Source organism: Triturus cristatus, chromosome 7 (genome assembly GCF_964204655.1).
Source record: "Triturus cristatus chromosome 7, aTriCri1.1, whole genome shotgun sequence".
NCBI classification, from domain to species: Eukaryota; Metazoa; Chordata; class Amphibia; order Caudata; family Salamandridae; genus Triturus; species Triturus cristatus.
The window spans coordinates 1,722,485,209-1,722,504,536 of record NC_140590.1 but is presented as its reverse complement, the minus strand read 5'-3'; the positions used below and the strand labels follow the sequence as shown (position 1 = coordinate 1,722,504,536).

General features: G+C 45.4%; 1 protein-coding gene and 1 long non-coding RNA gene across 3 annotated transcripts in view; one reads left to right on the top strand and one right to left on the bottom strand.

Annotated features, from left to right (window-relative positions):
- The window catches only part of LOC146812896 (uncharacterized), a 395,123-nt gene that overhangs the window by 18,519 nt on the left and 357,276 nt on the right, over positions 1 to 19,328 (bottom strand). The window lies entirely within an intron of this gene.
- Positions 1 to 19,328, top strand: part of LOC146812897 (ovostatin-like) — a 433,862-nt gene that overhangs the window by 173,744 nt on the left and 240,790 nt on the right. For both annotated transcript variants that reach the window (XM_085619963.1, XM_085619962.1), the window contains exon 14: positions 5,716 to 5,861. In XM_085619963.1, coding sequence (XP_085476089.1) covers positions 5,716 to 5,861 — 146 coding nt within the window. The remainder of the gene's footprint in view (positions 1 to 5,715; positions 5,862 to 19,328) is intronic.

Genomic DNA, 19,328 nt, shown 5'->3' with positions numbered 1-19,328 from the left:
TTGGAACACATTCACATAGATATCCAAAGTGATGCAGTAGGAGACCAACCAGACGTATATCCGGAACAGGAAACCTGGGTTCCCTACTAGGCTTTCCTGGTAGTTCCTGAGAAAATGAAGAAAAGAGAAAACAAAACTACTGCACAATAAAGTGCTCCACCCTGGAACACATATCTGATCACGCTAGTTGCGTGTATATTGCCCCACCTGGAGCTTCAGTTAAATAAGGGAACTCTGAGGTGTTCTCCACCGAACACAATAGTTGCGTGGTTGACAACCACACCCACTCTCTAAATACTTAACTTAAGGATGATGATAACGGAAAATAAAGTCTCATTTATGGCGGTGTGTTTATTCCTCCCTTCATAAGTCAATTCACACACCAACACTCACTGCGATGAGCGGACGCTCTGATATGTAAACTTCCCAAAGTACGAAAGGCTCTGCACCCAGCACACTCATCAACAAATGTTTATTCGTGAATGCGTGTCTCTTTCCAAAGTACGAAAGACACTGCACACTGCACGCTTCACCAACAAAGGTGTATAAGTGAAAGCTTGTCTTTATTCCACAGTACGAAAGACACAGCTCACTGCATGCTCACCAAACCAGACGTTTAAACTGCTGGGAGATAACTCGCGGGCACTATACCCTCCCTGCAACAAAGGACCACGAGTCAGCCTTTTTCCAACAGGGAGCAGGTAACCCACGCGCCACTACGGGCGACGACTCCCCTCTGCAAGTAACGGCTGGAAAGCACGTTACGGCCAACAGAGGAGATCCCAGGACTATCCACTGTCCATTGGCGGACCAAAGCTAAGAAATGGCGGTTCCGAGAGTTAAGACTCCAGAACCCTCTTACCGCTACCACGGAGGCGAAGACTATCCTAACTGCCACTGGAACAGACCACGAAAAGGAATAATCGGCAACGCCGCCCGGGGCTTAGCCGCTTTGTATCCTGTTTCCTGATTCTGGCTCCGCCCTTGCTTACGCACGTCGCGTCCCTCTGGGCATTCTGGGGAATGTAGTTCCTGGCCGGAAATACGCGCGTACAGCTAGCATAACACCCGGCCAGGAAATCGTGACAGCCACCCTCTACAGGATGTGGTCATAACTTTGAGGAGTTACCCTGCTCCCATTGGTCAGAAATGACCTCCTGCATGACCCAGAGAACTTGGAATAAATATCTGAGAGGGGCAGAGCCCTCCAGATCTGCTGCTTGAAACTTACTGAAGCAAGAAGTGCCCTGCTGGGAAGTTTTGCTGTGCAAAGATTTCTAAGGCCTTACCTCTGAAAACTGCACCATCTGAAACTACAGCCCTGTGGATTATTTTGCTGAAAAAGAACTAAAGAGTGGACTCCCTGAAAGATACAGGTTAAAAGAGCTTAACTGGAACATCACCAACTAAATCTACACATTGGAGAACCATCAGTGGATTTGTAAGGGTTTTGCACCAGTGGATTGTGGGAACTGATGTCCCCAACTTTCAAGGACCATCTTGGAGTTTCCAGACCCTTGGAATAAGTTTGAGACACTTTGGGTCCCCTTGAGGAACTTCAGGAAGAAGTTCAAGAACTTTGGAGAACTTTGGAGCAAATTTGAAAAAAAAGTTCCATAGAGGGACCGACTCAACCTGGTCAGCCAGGCCACCTGCCTTCCACCGTGAGCCGGACAAGCCATCCAGGTTCATCCCGCTAAAAGCTCCACGGGTCCAACTTCCAGAGTTTGACTAGGACTAGAAGAAAGCTGAAGCCGGTGAACCCTCACCGGATCCGGCTACATGAGGAGCATCGAGAGACCCCGAGAGAAAAAGTCCGCTCGTAGAAAATGTCACCGGGAGCAACCGCGAGAGCCAAACCACCTGTCTTCCATCGCGTGTCGGCCTGGATTCCTGGGTTGTCCCGCTGAAGGAATCTTGAAATATTTTCTAAGTCCGCTCCAAGGAAGTTGACCGGGACCTCGTCACAAGTCAAGCCGGCGAACCCTCACCGGATTTGGACTGGCTGGGAGCTTGGAGGACCCTCGGGAAGAAAAGCTCCAGAAAAGTTTCTAAGTGTGAAGGTAGAAACTGAGACTGGGACCTGCCGGGAGCTGTAGCTGCTCAGGGCTCCATTGCGCCCGGCATGAAACTTTGACTTTGCCCATGTCTATCGCAAGCAGGAATCACAATATGGTGCTATAATCTTCTAAGTGCTATATTTTATTAAATCTTTCAAAATTCATATCTCTGGTTCCCTACATTGGATTTTTGTCATTGTGGTGTCATTTTAAAGATACAAATATTTCCTATTTTTATAAATTGGCGTTGGACTTTTATTATGTATTGTGTCTTAATTATTTACTGAAATGGTGTTTTTAAATGCTTTACATACCTGTCTTTGAAGTTAAGTCTGTCTGTTCGCAGCCACATTACCAAGGGTTGAGCATAGGAATCATTTTCTAAGACCTATGCTGAGTCCTACCATGTGTTAGTGGCCTTATTGCCAGTGGCAGACCTACATTTGCCCCTACCAATAACCCACTATCCAACAATCACTATGTACATTGGTTTGTAAAGTTTCTAGATCAACAGGCAGCAAAAGCACTGATTGAATATAATTATATGAATTGTAAATTGAATTAAATATTCATGAAACTGTGTTTAAACTTGGACATTAAGGGCCTGATTCAGAAACTACGTTTTGTTGTAAGTAAAGTCATGCTCATATAATACAAAATGTAATTTACACACCTACGGCTGGAGGTCTCCGCCTCTCCTATCTTTTCTGTCTGGAGATCTGCCAAGGTGGACATCATCTATGCCTTTTCATAATAAACATAGGAGGGACCGCAGCGATTTGTGGGAAAATGGCGAATATCTACAACTAAATGGCAGGGGTTTAGGGAAATTTGAAGCGGGGCTTAGACAGGGATATACTAATACAAACACATACCCACAAGAGATTAAGACCATTGCTATCACAAACTACACTTTTGAAGTTACTACACCCATAAAAATGTTAAAACAAGCTCAAATGAACTCCAACCATTCCATAAAGTAAGTCAAGCACTAAACATGGCCAACTTCTGGTATTCCAATAAGCTCCATTAGTAAATAATTAAGAAATTAAATTTAAAAAAAACACCCTGTAGGAACAAATAGTAAATACATTAAATGTGTTTGGGATTTCATTCATATGTGCATTTTTTGTTGATAAAAATATACATTTGTATTGATTAATATCATATTTTAAAAGTTAATGTTAAACCAATTTTTTTTTAATGAACCTTAATCTTTCAATAAAAATGTGAAAATTCACACAACTTTTTCCTAAATGTATTAACTGTAGAATAAAAATAACGAATATTAGTGAGTAATAGTAATTTCTTAAATTATTCTTTAGGCTATATTTTTATAAGTTGGGGTTGGATTCATATATTATTAACATTCATTTATTATTTAATTCATATTTATTAGATTAAATACCATGCTGTGGCATTTTATTAATTATAGACAAACACTTAATTTTAAATTCCTTAAATGTATTTCATCTATATCATATTTTTCAAATTAATTAAAGAATAATAAATGTTAACACTTTTCTCTATACTTTGCCAAAGAGAAATATCCACCACAGATGCAACTTTAGACTTGTAGATTCTTTTTCTAGGTGGCGCAACCCTCTCATTTGAGGTGGGGGGACATGTAATTCTACACATAGGTGTAAATTTCCATTCAGAAATGGTGAATAGCTATAACATGAAAAGTAACTTCTAAAGAATAGTAGGAAATACACATCTAAGTAAATATACGTGTGCATATTTACCTTTGTGTCACTATGTCCTCAAAGAACACAGGGAAAGTAGATGCAGCAGGAGTAATTCACTTAAAGCATCACCACAATTATTTTCTTTATCGATGGCTCGAGATAGGGTTTTATATGTGAGCAATTACATAATTACTTAATTACAAAGTGACTGTGCAAATGCTCGTGTTTCTTAATGAATACTGGTAATTTGAATACAATGGGATCTGTGACCTGATATTTTGGTTTTAGAATATTTCTGTAATATCAGTTATTTTAGCATTTTAAACATTTACATTAAAGATGAGAGACAGGATAAGCTTCACTGAAGTAAAGTGTTAATTATTTATATGGTTTGCTTAACCACTTTTAAGGTATATAATATAAAGACTACAATCTGGAGCAAAGTGATTTTAAATTAGGGGGTCTGTTACAGTCTAAGAAATTAAGGGAGTACAGGACAGAAAGATAGGATTTCATTTTGTCCTGTCAGTAATATGGACAGAAGTAAAAACCTGTCAGCACATGGATTGCTGTTTATTAGTCCAGTACAAGTTTCTATATTATGAAGAAAATCTTTCCACCAACAAGCCAAAGAAGCACCACAAGGCACAGAAAATAAATGTGGGGTCTTTACTTTCTCCCTCCATCTCCACTTCCTTATGTCAAAACATACCCCCACCCCCATCTAACTCCAGGGCCGGACTGGCCGTATCGGGCACCGGGCATTTCCCCGGTAGGCTGCCAGGGTTGGGGGCCGGTTTTGGGCCCCTGGGGGCCGATTTTGTTACAGGGACGTTTTTGCAGCATAGCTGCAATTTCAGCCGCTGTAACGAAATCGGCCGAAAACGGCCTTGGCAAACAGCTCTGCCGCACCCCCAACTCCCCGGGGGTCCGGTCGAGCATCTTTGCCAGTCCGGCCCTGTCTAACTCTCCCCTGAAGCACTGAGCACTGCTGCATGAAGGTCACATATCCCTGTGGCAATAAACAGGGCTTGGCCAGGGACATCTTAAGGATTTTGGTGGCCCTGGGTCAATCGTATTTTAGGGGTTACTGTTAAGAACAGATTTAAAATTCTGATCTAATTCGGCTCTTTCATGCCCGCTTTGGCCAGGTCACTGACAATGCACAACCAGAGTGGTCCAAATTGTAAATGTGTTTACATCTAATATTCAGGGATAGTGGCATATGTTTTAATTATTGTAATGCAGCAGAAGCTTACTAATATTACTACAAATAATCGCCGTGACACCTTCCAGTTTCTCATATGTGAGGTCCTGTTTTGGTCTGAAACAGAAGAAAATGTATTGATGTTGCACGAAACTCATTACTCTGCAAAATGTCTACAATAGACTCTCACACATTAAAAACGAATGAAAGGAAAACCGTATTTGAAACAATTTGTTTAAGAATTATTCAAGGTCATCGGGGCAAGACCCTCTGCAGAACAGAGCTGATTCTATCAGGGGGTCCCCTGAAAGTGTGGGGCACTGGGCCAGAGCCCACTTTGCCCATGCCTTAAAACGTCTCTGGGCTTGGCTCCCCCTTGGGACCAGCATGGCGGTCTAAACGCATGGACAAATGAAACATTTCTAAAAAATGCCATATTCTCCTGGGCAGTAACTGATGGCACTTATTCTTCTCAGGTATGGCACCTGTATATTTAGGCTTAAATATGGTTAACAGATGTATTGAGTCCCAGTAAAATTTTTACAAAAAATGTTGTCCTTTGACGTTTATAATTGAAAATATTCATTAAATGGAGTGATCGTATTTTACATGGCATTTGGCCACAATATTTATGTGGGATTATATTTTTGTTCTTGAGATTCTGACAAACTACCTGGTTCTGGAGTTGATTGCTTTACACCTTTTTCTTGGCCCACTTGTGTGCTCTTTCTGACGTTTCCTTATCTTTCTCTTTTAGACGGTAAAGGCCACATGACGTTCACCATTTTGGTAAACCCTGACTTAGCGCCGACTGCTACAGTCATGGCGTCAATCCTGATGGGCTCTGGGGAGGTCGTAGGACATCACACCACATTTCAGGTGCAGAAGTGCTTTGAGAACAAGGTGAGACAGATTTGCCATTCACTTTGGTGGGATATAAAAAAATGGGGGCCATATTATCAAGAACGGCTTTAAAATTATCGCCGCATCTATTGGAATTCTCAAGGGCATATTATCGAGCCCATTATCGCCGCTTTAGCGGCAGGAAACTGCCGCTAAAGCGGTGATAATTTTAACGCCGTTCTTGATAATATGCCCCTGAGTGTTTATTTCCAAAAATCTTAATACTTTTGAGAGTAAGAAAATATATTTGCATTGTGCAGATGTATTATAGAAAATGGGAGAAAAAATTCTCCTAGAATCCTTAGGCAATCGTTCGATGAAGTTCCCTTACCTGTGAAAAATGGATGAGTAATGTTTAATTTTCTCTTGCTGTTAGTTCTGTGAGGTGTAAAAAACTATTTTTCAGCAGTAAGACATCTCAAGTTTACACACACACACCAGCTAAAATAATTCACCTTACTAGAGAAATGTAGTCTCTCCTCTCACTTTCTGGCCATTTTTGCTTGTTTGTTGCTTCTCTTTACTTACTGATTATGGTCAGTGTTGAAACGCATATTGTCTCGGATACTTGCAAATAATCTTCATCACTCAAAGGCCCTCATTACAAGATGGCTGAAGTGGTGTCCCGTAAGGGATACAGCTCCGGCCAGCCCTGCCAAGTACCACGAATCAAGCGTTAGTCTAACGCCTTTCAGTGTGGTGGTCTGCATCGCCACACTGAAATGCATTGATCACGCATCCTAGTTCTGCTCAGCTGTCATGCGGAGCGCTGCTATAATGCACCATCATGTAATGACTGTGAGCAGTAGCTCTGTGCGTGCTGCTCCCAGCGGGCTACGGGGACTGGGCTGATCTGCTCAGCTCACAGCTCTGCTCTCTCGCTAAAATGTATCTCGTTAGACTGACACATCCCCAATCATGACTTGTAAAAAGGCTCTTGAGACACACACACAGTTATAGGCTAAGGTCAGTGGGGTGAGACAAGACATGGTCCGTCCTGAGGTCAGCCAGCCCGTGGAGCGAGCGGGCTTCATTAAAGTTGGCTGCTCTTTAGTTTGAGCAAACAAAAATCATGCAGTGCTGCAGGCTGCCCAGTCCTTCGACCCTTTTTGCCGGTTCTTTGCACCAGTCCACAGTGGGGGCCGGGGGGAGGACTGAAGAGGGAGTGCTGCGCACCGCAGGCTAGCTCAGAGCTGCCAGGTCGCTTGATAATGCACTGTGGCAGTGCGGGCCGAGCCTGGGATATGATCATCACAACCTCACTGCTGCACGGATTTCGGCACCGACTGCACATCAGTATGATGATCCCGCAGGAGGGACCCGACCGACCATCCCCAGCCCACCAATCCACGATGCCTCCTGCATTAGGTACGTGCCTAAGTGGGCGGCGGTCATTTTTAGGTTAAGCATCAGCGATGGCCTGTTGTATCTCTCTGTGTGGCTTTGACAAATCTACCAATTGCCATTGGTTCTCTCTTGTGCCATTCCGAAATTATGGCTTTCTATTTGTCCATTCCCCTCAATCCTCCCTCCTTCCATTGCTTGTTTCAGCAGAGGCGATTTCACTAAGGGAATGCTTTTTTTGGCCATCGCAGCTTCCTCCTGCACAGGGCGTGTGATGGCCCCTTCTCTCCTCTGGGCATCGCAGACTGTTACAGCCGGAAACTGTCTGGGTGGACTTTTAGTTGGCACAGGGATTATGGGAACGCGCACGATTTACTTTAATAAACAATGCATTTTAACATGCTGTTAATAGTGCTAACTCGACCGTGAGGTATCAGAGCCCATTAAGCGGACACATTCATTTTTAGGCACAGGGAGATACCTGATTTGCTCAGAATCAAAGGATGTCTGAGCTTCGGTGCCGAGACTCCAATCGGGTTTCCCAGCTTCGAAGTCCGACGCCCTAGCCGTTCTGCTATGTTGCTGTAAAGCCAAGTACATGTATAATCCGGAGCTCTTGTTGAAATACTTCTGTTCTCACAGGTGAGGGTGCCAAGACAAGCGACATCGACAAACGATTCCTTGACACAAGAAGGCTACATTGGGTCAGCATAGGGGCGCGATCTGTGTGGGTTTATACAAAGGACCCCTAGTATCGTTTGCATTGCTGATGCCTTGTTTTTCTGGACCAGGATGTGACTGTAAATGCCTTGTGCAGCCGCACTGTAGCATATTAATGCCCTTCGCCCCCTCAGGGGGGTGCATGAATGTGGCACCCAGGCTTGGCGCTAGTTTACGTATATTTTTTGGCTTTGGTTTAGGGAAAACAACCTTCGTCTGCATTTAAAAGTATTTCCGTCTTCCTAGTTCCTAGTCAAAACACTTCTTGCTGAACTTTTTGGCGTTAAACACACTGCACCTTAGTTAGGGGCATATCAGCAACAACCGGTGATAATTATCGCTGAGCGCACTTAGCGCTCGGATAATTATTGCTGGCTAGCTTGGATTTTTATCGCTGAGATAGCGTGCTATTAACAACGCTTATCTCAAAAGCGATAAAAATCCTAGCGCTAACTGCCAAACGTGAGATTATCGCTGGAAACCCAGCGATAATCCCACGAAGTTTGGCGATAGCTTGCTGATAGGGCCTCACATACTTAGCCATGATATCCACCTTCGATAGGATATCATGGCTAAGTCAGTTTCAAAGCAGGCGTTAGGAAAGTCGCGAAAACAGAGGTTATTGCTACTTTTCTTGTCGCTATGCTGCTTTGCGTGAGGCTTGATAATAGGAGAAATGTCGCCTAGCAACATTTCTCCCGTTATCCTGGAGAGGAATGCCCACAGATGCAAAGACGGGCGTTAGGAATTCAGGCGCTAAGGCAAGGTTTCACGCGATAGCGTGACCTTGCTGATATGGCGATAAAATTATCGCTGCTTTTCGGCTGAAAACGTCCGCAAAAGCGGCGATAATTTTTTATCGCCGCCTTGTAGATATGCCCCTTAAATCTTTAACATGGCGGTTGATCCGAGCCTGTCGGAACAACAATCCAATAAACCAGTCTAACCCCCCAAAAGGCGCAGCCTGCCAGTGCGCAGAGCACCATGGGCCATTAGTGCGAACTGGTTTCAGCCGCGAGCGCAGCCGGAGCCATTACAGCCTAAACGCAGCGCTCTCATCACCTGATTGAGTGGATGCAGGAAGCGACTGCAACCAGATCATATTCAGGGCACTTCCCCGTAATTGGCCTGTGTGGCATTGCGGGTCACTGCTAGAAAACAGTGTCTGGCTCCTCTCTCCCTTTGGTAAACCGCTTCTTTCCGAGATCACCCATTTTTTTGGGACTGACGTAATCCAAAACTTGTTGTTTTAAATAAATATATAGGCACTATGCATGCTTACTTACAATGCCTTTCAGTGAGCCTTCTTCATCCATTGTTCTGCCGAAGTCTCTCACAGTTTCTGCCCACCCACCACAGCATGGGGAGACAGCCCAGGGATTACTTTTGCAATGTGTGGTTTCACATAATAAATACTTATATATTTTAGAGTTTACACAATGCTACTTCTGTCTCTAACAATACGCAATATCGTCGGTACAGCTTTGGAGCAAGTGCATAATCAGAGCTACATAGTTTGGAACTTGGTTCGAGGCTCGGCTTCGGCTCAACACCCTGTGATTCTGTGCAAACCACTTAATCTCACGTGCCTATCAAGGAATCGAACATTGCATAATATAACTGGTGCTCAGGTCAAGCACTCAAATACCTTCTGTTTGAGCTTGATGTATATAAAATTGCAATAATGAAAAGGGAGGGGAGGGGCTTCAGTCTTTCACACCATGAGCTAACTTCCTGCATCTTTGCATATACAAATAACGAAGAGCCTGTGCAGCTTGGAACATGGCATTTTATGATTGTATTTATATACTGCACTTATAAGCCATTGTAATACCTTAAAAATGGGTTTCACGTGCAGGGCATTGTGTATGGCTAAATAATGATTGTGCAGTTTGATGGCCAGTCTCAAACTTTATCAGTTACTGCGGATACACGATATGCTTCTTGAGAAATTCCTGAGAAAACTGTGCAGCATGATGGACCATCACATAAACGAGAGTGAAAAAACACCCATCCTGTCCCCCAGCACAGTGTGAAATGTTTCTCTTTCTTAAGATGGATTTCTACAGTAGCTGCAGACGTATCTCATTTTATGAGCAAATCGAGTATTGTGCATTGTGTTGTAGGAGAATTTGTTTTAGAGATCAGGGGTTCACAGTGAATTATTCTTTTAATGTGTTTCCTGTCACTGCCAGGTTTTCATTTTTATTTATCAGGACTAGGTAGTGGCTTTCTTCTCTTAAAACGATGCGTCATGCATTATCACAAGTAGAACACCAGCACCCCTCCCCCACCAGCAACTGTCTGGTTTCAAGTTGAATGCTTTAACCTGTGGGGTTCAGTGGATCAATTAATGAACATTATGGAAGGTGTTCCGATAATAACATTACAAAGACCACAAGAATCATTCAATCAGTCACAAGTTCACTACCCTTTGTACAGAAATAACACTTTAAATAAATACTTCTCAATGCAGTGCTATAATGTGCCTATTAGAGTCAACACTTCCATGTTAAAGAGCAGTAGATGTTGTAGCATCCAGGATAATGTGCTGTATGGCTAAATACTTATAAGGCCCCAAACGTGAGAGCTATTGGCCATGCCAATGCTTGTTTTTAAAGTACTTCTGTGATGATGGTAAACTGTAATGTTGTTTGCTTAGCGAGCCATGCACACTCTCACTCAGCCTCGTTAATAGCGCGTAGTGCCACGTGCTAGACGACCCTTGGGGGCTGTGTGCTCATCTAATCACTTTTAATTGTAATACTGCTTAGCAGTGTCACGTAAATTAGACCTGAGTGATCTATGGTGTAGGAGAGTAGGATCTGCTTCACATGGGTACCCCCACTTTTTGCTGGTGTTTCACTGTTTTTCGACCTTAGTCTGGCTGTGGCCCTGCTAATCAGGACCCCAGCCTAGCTGCTTCCTCTCTAAAGTGATTTCCATGTACATTCTGTACATATCTAATTGGATTCTGGAGTGCCTTATAAGCCCCTAGTATATGGTATACAATGTACCTAGGGCATAGGTACCTCAGAAGCCTACCAGGGGCTGAAGCATGTATTATGCCACCCCTGGGAAGCACTCCAAAATGGCACCACAGGTCTGCTACTGCCGCCTGGGTAAGGTGGTGCTTGCACCCCTTACAGTGGTATAGGCTACCTATATCACTACCATTGCACACACATATAACACCTATAAGTCACTCCTATGGCAGGCCTTAACAATCCTGAAGGCAGGGTGCTTGGTTTTTATGTGAGAGGGTGCCCCTGCATGAGCAGAGCCCCGCTGCAGCGTTCGGAGTACCACCTCTGATGCTGTTTGTGGTGCAGCCTGACCATATACTCTTAAGTGCATTATAACCTTGCGGTAAATGCTAACGTTTGGATGGCTGCACGAAAAACATGTCTTGTTTGGTGTCAACCGCTTTGGAAAACTACCCCGCCCCCGCCAGTTCTGGCGGTGGGGGTAGCATTCCACCCTTCTAGAGGGAGAAACATGTTCAAACTGGTCTAACCCAGTAGGACTTTCTACAGCCCTGGCATCACAAAATGGATGCCTCTGCCACAGACACGGATCTGGCCTCCTGCTGCTGACTGAAACTCCAGCAGGGGAGGCCTGGAACATAGGTTTCCTCCCCAGACAGGCAGATTTGTATTGGGGCTGGGCGGGAGCACTCTCTGGTGCTTTGAAGTCCTGCACTGGGGGCACACTTGGTGTTCCTGTGCATAGTCCAGTTCAAACCGGTTGCAGGGGCTACCTGCCCCTGCTCTGGCACAAAACCGCACAAAGGATATGGGTGTAACCACCCCTCTTTCCAAACCCTCCCATAGGTGGGTCCCTAGAGTATGGCCAACCCCCAAACTTTGTATAAGTATGGGAACCCAGTCCTTGCGACTTTAGATTACCCTGGACGAAACTCTGTAATATATATCCTGGACCTTCGACGTTCTACTTTGCTTAGAAGACTAAAGAAATCTCCGTTGGGGTCAAGGAGTGATTACCCGGCTTGGCAGCCACAAAAGAAGCAACTGACTGGTCTGCATCGCTGAAGCTCCCGCCGGACTCTGAAATCTTTGCATCACCAGAGGTGGATTTCCAGACTTCCCGGAGGCTACCCTGAGTCCACAGCAAAGCTGAGGCCCGTGTCTGTCGTGGGTGACGTGGAACCGTGACCCCTGGACACAGTGAACTTTTGCAGCAACATCATCTACCTGGTCTTCCTCGAAGTTGTGTTTTGGGCTTCTAGTAGCCCCAGTCTTGAGCATCTCCAGCACCGAAGATTTCTGGCCTCCACTCCACGAGTTACCCGTGGGCCAGGTTCCAGTGCAACCGCTCGAGGCTCCTTCGCGATCGCTAGCCCGTTGGCTAGTAGGTCCCCACGAAGGCAACTCCTCTTCTGACTGGGCTTTCCTGGTTGCTCCAGATGTGCCCCGACTTACCTTCTCTGGGTGAGTCCCCCAAACCTTGCTGGTCTGCACCAACGTCCTTTCTCTGCTTTCAAGTAACTTGCCGTTGCCAAGGCTTGTTGGGTCCAATCTGGTCGCCGACACCACAGCACTCGGCAGACTTTGTGGCACAGCTCGAATTCAGCTCCTGGTCATCATCGGCACCTCCTGGACCTCGTGGCTGAAGAGTCAAGACACCCATCAACTCACCTGAAGCACCCGACATCTGTGGGCATTGGTCCATCCTGCCCTTGGTCACTGGTAAGTGACCCAGACTCTGTCCTCTCTGATTTCAGGTTCCTTCCATCCTAGATCCAGGCTTGGATCGCTTCGGACACTTCTCCTCTTCACGGCAGCAGCACTTCTTCGCCAGCTTCCATTGAAATTGATGACGCGACCCGACACCAAAAGACACCTATGCACCCGGCATCCCTGGGTGAGGTAACACGAGTACTCCGGTGCTCCCGTGGGTGCTAGCCCTAGAACTTCCTAAGTCAAAACGGGTGTGGTCCTGACTCGATTCTAAGCGTCCCTAATCTTTAATTTTCCAACCGCAACATTGCCCATAGAAGCTAATGGGAACCCGCGGTTTTAACACACTGCACACGGCCCCCGTGGGTCCCCTGTATCACTACCTTTGGGTGGTTCCTTAGGGTCCCAGCGATTCTACAGGCTCTAGGCCTTGTGTCTAGTTCAGTCTTGGTTCTTATACCACTTTATTGATATACGGTTTGGTACGCCCCTAGGGCCCAAACGTGTATTTGTGCTATTACTGTTTATTGCTAACTTGTAAATTAAGTACTTCGAACTCCAGTCTCATAAAGAGACTAGAGGGGTGTATTTTATCTTACATACATATATTTTAAATATATACCTGGTGTGGTTGTCCTTTCATTTGGTCATTCAAGAGATTATAGACTGGTAAAACAAGCGGCTTTACATTCCTTCAAGACTTAGCCTGAAGGCTGCTCTCCATAGCTACCACTAGGATAGCTTTCAATAAAGGTTGTCTTAAACCTATTCACCATAAGGGGTTGTTTGGACTGGTACAAGGTGGCCACTATAATTAGTGGACAGCATATACCAGGCCAACTTCTCACATACGGTATTTGTCCTAAAGTAGTGCACTTCTGTCATGCTAACTTTAACTGTAATTGCTTAGAGAGCCGGCCTGTACAACATAAAGTTTGAACACACCCACTCATTTAAATAGCGGGTGGCGCCCTGCATCGGACGGATCGCGGGGCCAGTGCCCTCACTGCTAATTGATTTTAATTATTTATAATCAGGGCACAAGTCCTAAAAAAAGAAGTGGGGGGACTCTCCAAGTTAGATGGTGTCACAGGAAGTGACATCATGGCTGGAAGTGCCATCACGGCCGGAAGTGACATCACAACGGGAAGTGACATCACAACAGGAAGTGACATCACATGTGCAGCAGATCTATCATTTGCACGTATTGCAAGATTTAACAATTGAAGCTGCTCAGTACTTAGGCCTGTGACTTAAGGTCCCTGTATGGAGGAATTAAGAGCCCAAATGTGGATGAAGTTTGGCGTGCAACTACATTAGTCAAGCCATTAAGCGCTGTAAGCGAGGCATACTAAAACATGGCATGCCAAGTTTTCAGGATGCTGATATGTAAGGCTCCCCATTTTCACTGGTTTTTTACAGGTAAATACAGACAGGAAACAATGTGTTTTCTGTCTGCATTTATTTTTAAAAGTGGATAAATACAGAAAATTGTCCCACTTTTAAGTGTCTACGATCGTGAAATAACACACAGTTGCAGGAAGGTAGCCATAGCAACGTCCAAAATGGCGGAGAAAAAACGTAGTATGCGTGAAGACGTGGATGACGCCTACACGTCTGACGAAACCAGAACAGGCAAGAACGTCGAATGCAGTACTTACGAGGCTCCGCTGCTACCAGTGAACATTCGATGATGTCACCAGAATAGCACCAGAGATCGAAGGCAACAGAGCTCCTCACCAAATAACTGCCACGGCCTGGGATCGCTTCAGGTAGGCAGAAGAGAAGTAAGTTGCTTTCTTTGTACGGCGTGCTGGTTCAACAGTTTGCTCCTTCATGGCATGAAATGGCCTCGCACATCACCTCACTCGCTAGAAGCGAACAGTCAAAGCATTTGAGGTAGTCCAGCATATATGGGCTAGATTACAAACCCTTGCTAGCGCCAACAAGTCTCACCCTTGACTGATGAAAACAAGTAGCTGGCCTCAGGTATATGCGAACGAGAGGTGGAGGAGTGAAGAGGGTTTCCGCTCTTGTGATGTAGAACCAAAATAGCTTGCCAATATAGCTCGAACCAATATAGCTTGGGTGACCAGCGTGGGATAAAGTAAAGCAGAAATCGTCACCAAGAATTGTTGTAAATAAATCGTCCAATGCTGGTTCTTGAAGTATAGAGTTTATTCCAAGTTCAGAGGAAGCACAAGAGCGGACTCTCCACGACAGGAGCAACAAGCAACTGCCGTGGAAGAGAACTCAGAATCATATTACAACATAGAATATCCACTAGATAACATTCCACCACTTCTAGAAATACAAAGAGTGTACTACATAAGGCTCCCCATTTTCACAGATTTTTTACAGGTAAATACAGACAGAAAACAATGTGTTTTCTGTCTGCATTTATTTTTAAAAGTGGATAAATACAGAAAATTGTCCCACTTTTAAGTGTTTCTCCGTTCTGTCTTTCATGAATTATAGGCCAGCAGCTGCCCTGTAAAATAAGTGGGGGGACGCCGTCCACCCGCGTGGTCCCTCAACTCGTTCCCTAGTATACATGTATGTATATGTTATTTCTATACAGCGAAGGGAGAAGCAGCGTTCTGCAGTACATGCTGAAAGACAACCATAATGCCAACTAGTAAGTGGAGAGGAAACTGGGTTGGGGATGGTTAATACATTGTATTGTGGTATTCATAAAAGTGGTGAGCTTCCAACTCTTGCCAAAATTGGAGCATGTGTGGAAGCACGCAATTTCTGCCCAACCAATGCATGTAATCCTGACTCCCAACATGTGGGGGGAACCAAAGCCCCTCTGTAGTGATTCCCACTTATTGTCTGCGATGGCTGCGCTGTCAAGCCACACCATAAAACACACTTTAAAATGTGTTCTAGAGCTGCCTTGCTGCTCCCTTATAGGATAATTAATGTAAACAAAGAAGAAAGGCCATGTTAAAACAAATGAAGTATCATGTCCAGGTCACCATTTTTCTCTGAGAAAGCTACTCATGCTGGGAGTCCCAGGTTTATCCTTTTACTTTGAAGCATTTCCAGTTCTGGTGGCCCATCTTTTGGGAACTTCCTTTTTGAATCCTTCTGGAAATTGTTGCAGGCTATAAGGATGGAGCAGTAACCCGCAGTAGGCCCCAAGATCTGGCTACAATACCCACTCTGAGGCCTAAAAAACAGCCATGTGTACAGCTGATACAGCCCCAGAATAGCTCTTTCTCTCCCTAAAGTTAATTCACCTTCTTTAGGCACTTTGATGCCTTCAAGAGTGAAAAAGCTGTAATCTCTCTTCTGGTGGTGACTTTTGGGACTGCAACCCCACCCTACTGTCCCTCAAGTTTATGATAATTAGGATAATCAATCAGCAGGAAAGCCCTCTTTCCTGATTAAGGTAACCCCCTCCTTGTCGTTTTTACTTCTCTAAAGAATCGGAAAAATGAAGAGGGTCCGCAGTAAGCCACATGTTTGCAACTTCCGCCTGCATTTCCAGGGTGCCTTTGCTCGTTTCCGTACTAGTAAAATGAATACCCTGCCTGTCGACAGTATTCCCAGGGTCTCCATCTTATTAAATGTGTGATCCTGAGCAAAGCTCTGTCCATTTAATTGCCTCGTTCCCCATTTTCGCCAAAGTTAGCAGTGCTTTGAAGCGGGTGGGCGCCTGCATTAGGTGTAATACATATTGAACAAGCATTGGCATAGCCAATAGGTCTCGCTTTTGGGACCTTATAAGTGTTTAGCCATGCAACAGTTGCATAACTAAATACTTATAAGGTCCCAAAAGCGAGACCTATTGGCTATGCCATTGCTTGTTTCTGTTTATTACTTCTCTGTAGTAATGGCGGCGCACGGGTGCCACCATTACTACATAGAAGTAATAAACAGGGAAAAAAAACTGGTTCACGGAGATGAAAGTGATCGCGATCAAACATCAAAGCGGCCGTCCGGCCGCGAAAGTGAGGTGCGCGCACCCGCGCACATGCACTGTAGCTCTAGGCTACAGTGGTAGCACTTTTTTGAGCCCGCACAAAAAGTCTCGCCTGACCCAGCGCATGCGCTGGGTCAGGCGAGACCTAAAAATGTGAGGTCTGCAAAAAGGAACAAATTGAGGGAGGATCGAGATGCCAAAAACATTCCTTTCCCATTAGTCCTGCACTGACTCATGCGCACACTCATGGACCTCGTGGGGGCTGACTCTTCCAGCAATATGCAGGGTTGAGATGCAGGGGCTCTAAGAAGGAGTGAAAAACAACAAATCCTCATTCACAAGCAAATGGTCTTTTAAAGACCTGTGAAGTACTCGGGTGCGGCTGTGTGTGTGCCCAGGAAGCTGTCTCTGCTCGGCCTGTGCGGGAGGGGGGCTGAAGCCCTTTGAGCTCTATGGGCGCTGTGCGCCTGGCCTGCCAATAGCAAATTATCCTCGCTCCGTCCCGGGCTCCCAGTCATGGACACTGCAGAGGGCAAAGCAGAACTTTGATAGGTAGCGCATTCGCGTGCTGCACAAGATTGACAGCCAGCCCTGGAGAGATGGACGGGTAAGAATCTTTAGGGGCGGCCGTGCGGGCAAGTAACTCGCTATCTTAAATGGTCCAGCTTTTGGGCAGGGGAGGCGGCGTCCACCCTGTAAAATAAGTGGGGGGACGCCGTCCACCCGTGTGGTCTCCCGACTCGTGCCCTGTTTATAATACTACTCAGTACTGTATCTTCACTTTTGAAATAATACAGCCTGCGGTCTGACTATCGGCTGCGGAGTCCGCGAGCCAGATGAGATTCGAATTGTTATAATTAAAGGCTGACTGGCAGCTGAGACATCCCTGTTGGAGACTTTCACATCCTGCTTGACTCCTTGGCCCTGGGTGTCAGACGTGTGACAGAGCGGCCTCAGCGATGCTTCTTTGCATGATTGACTGCCACTGCCGAGGAGAGGCCCGGGGCCCAGCAGTCAGTGCCACTTACCTAGTTAAACAGTGCAATCAGGTTACAAGGCCACTAGGTTAGTGAAGTGCCCTTCCATCTCTGGTGCTTTGCAGCCATTTAAAGATCTTCTTTGAGTTTCCCGTTGCTCAAATGGGTGTAATTTCTGATATTTATATGTTTCCTTCATCTTCATTGCTTGATTTTGCTCATGAGAAAGTGTCACTTATAGTGGTTGAAATGTCACTCATAATTACACAGAAAATATGAAAAAGTCACACATAGCAACCTGAAACCTTGGCAGCTATGTCCAGCCTCTTTCGAGCCTTCCAGTATTCCGCAGCCAAGTTTATTAGGTACCTGAGGCATCTGACCCGCTTTTACCGACTGTGGATCAGCACCAGTTAAAATTGCGTGTTGACGAGGGGTCTGTGCTGCCAACTGCGAGACCCTCCAGCACCGTGATGAGTCCAGACTATACAACACCTCCCCTTCTCCTCCCTTCCAAGTCAAAGTCTCCCCTCAAATTCGCCAAGAATTCAGATAAAGCACTTATCTTTGCTGCCATCGAGTGGCTGAATTATTCAGAGAAACTGGAAAATCTGGGAATTACTCAGGGCTTCCCTGCTTGACTAATGTGTGTGATTCTAGGCAAGTCGAGGCTCTATAACATATAAGAGTACCTTAAAATATGAGTTCAGGTGAGCAATATACAAAACACCTCTTACCTATAAGGTAGCTCAAGCTATAATAAAGATCTCGGTTAATTACAGAGTATACATGACAACTGACTTGCCTCTTAGTTCACTAATAGCATTGTCATGAGGGAAGAGAGAATTATTTTCAGTTCATATTTAAATCTCTCACTTTTAATAAATACTTGTGCTGAAGCAGGGAGTTTTGGTTATATATAGGTTTATTTTAAAACTGTATCAGTTGGTCCAAGAGAAAACCCCGCAGTTAGGTTGACAAACCTTTGATGCTGAATGAGATTAACCAGGAGCTGCATGAAATAAATATCTTCACAAGTGCAATATTATTTCAGTCAATGATGAGAGTTTGTTATTGGTAATAGAGTTTTATTGGTCTGTGGGGCGCTAGGTGGCGCACGAGCGGAATGGCCGCCATTGCGTGAGGCTCCCGCAGTCCGGCCGAAATGCTTCATGTTCGAGGCATATGAGCTGCAGATCACACACTTAGGATAAGATCGCCATCTGGTGTTGGGCTCGGATGATTGCAGGTTGTTGTTGTCTTCGGAAGAAACCTTTTGGTCACGAGATAGGTGACTCCTCCTCTGGACAACAGTGCGCATGGGCATCCACTCCATCGTCATATTGTTTTTTTCCGCCATTGGGTTCGGATGAACTTTTTTCCGCTCCAGCAGAAAACTTCTAGCAATCAAAACAACTCTCGAAATATTTACTACTCGACGTCGAAATCCACTCGGACCGGTTCCGGACGTGGCTGATGGAAAGGACACCCTTTAAAAAATGCCCCCAATGTGGAGCAAAGTTCCCTCACAGTGATCACCACGAGGTCTGTAACCTGTGCCTCTCACCGGAACATAACGAATCCAGCTGTCCAGCCTGCGCCGCATTCCGTTCGAAGAAAACCATACGGGACTGAAGAGCTCGACGCCATATCATGGCCAGGCCGGCTCCAGAACCAGATGACATCTTTGCCCAGGATGTCCCTGAAGACGATTCCGAAGACCTCCAAATCGTGTCCGAGGCAGACGATTCCGATGACCTCATCACTCCAGGGCAGCGTGTGAGTATCAGCTCCC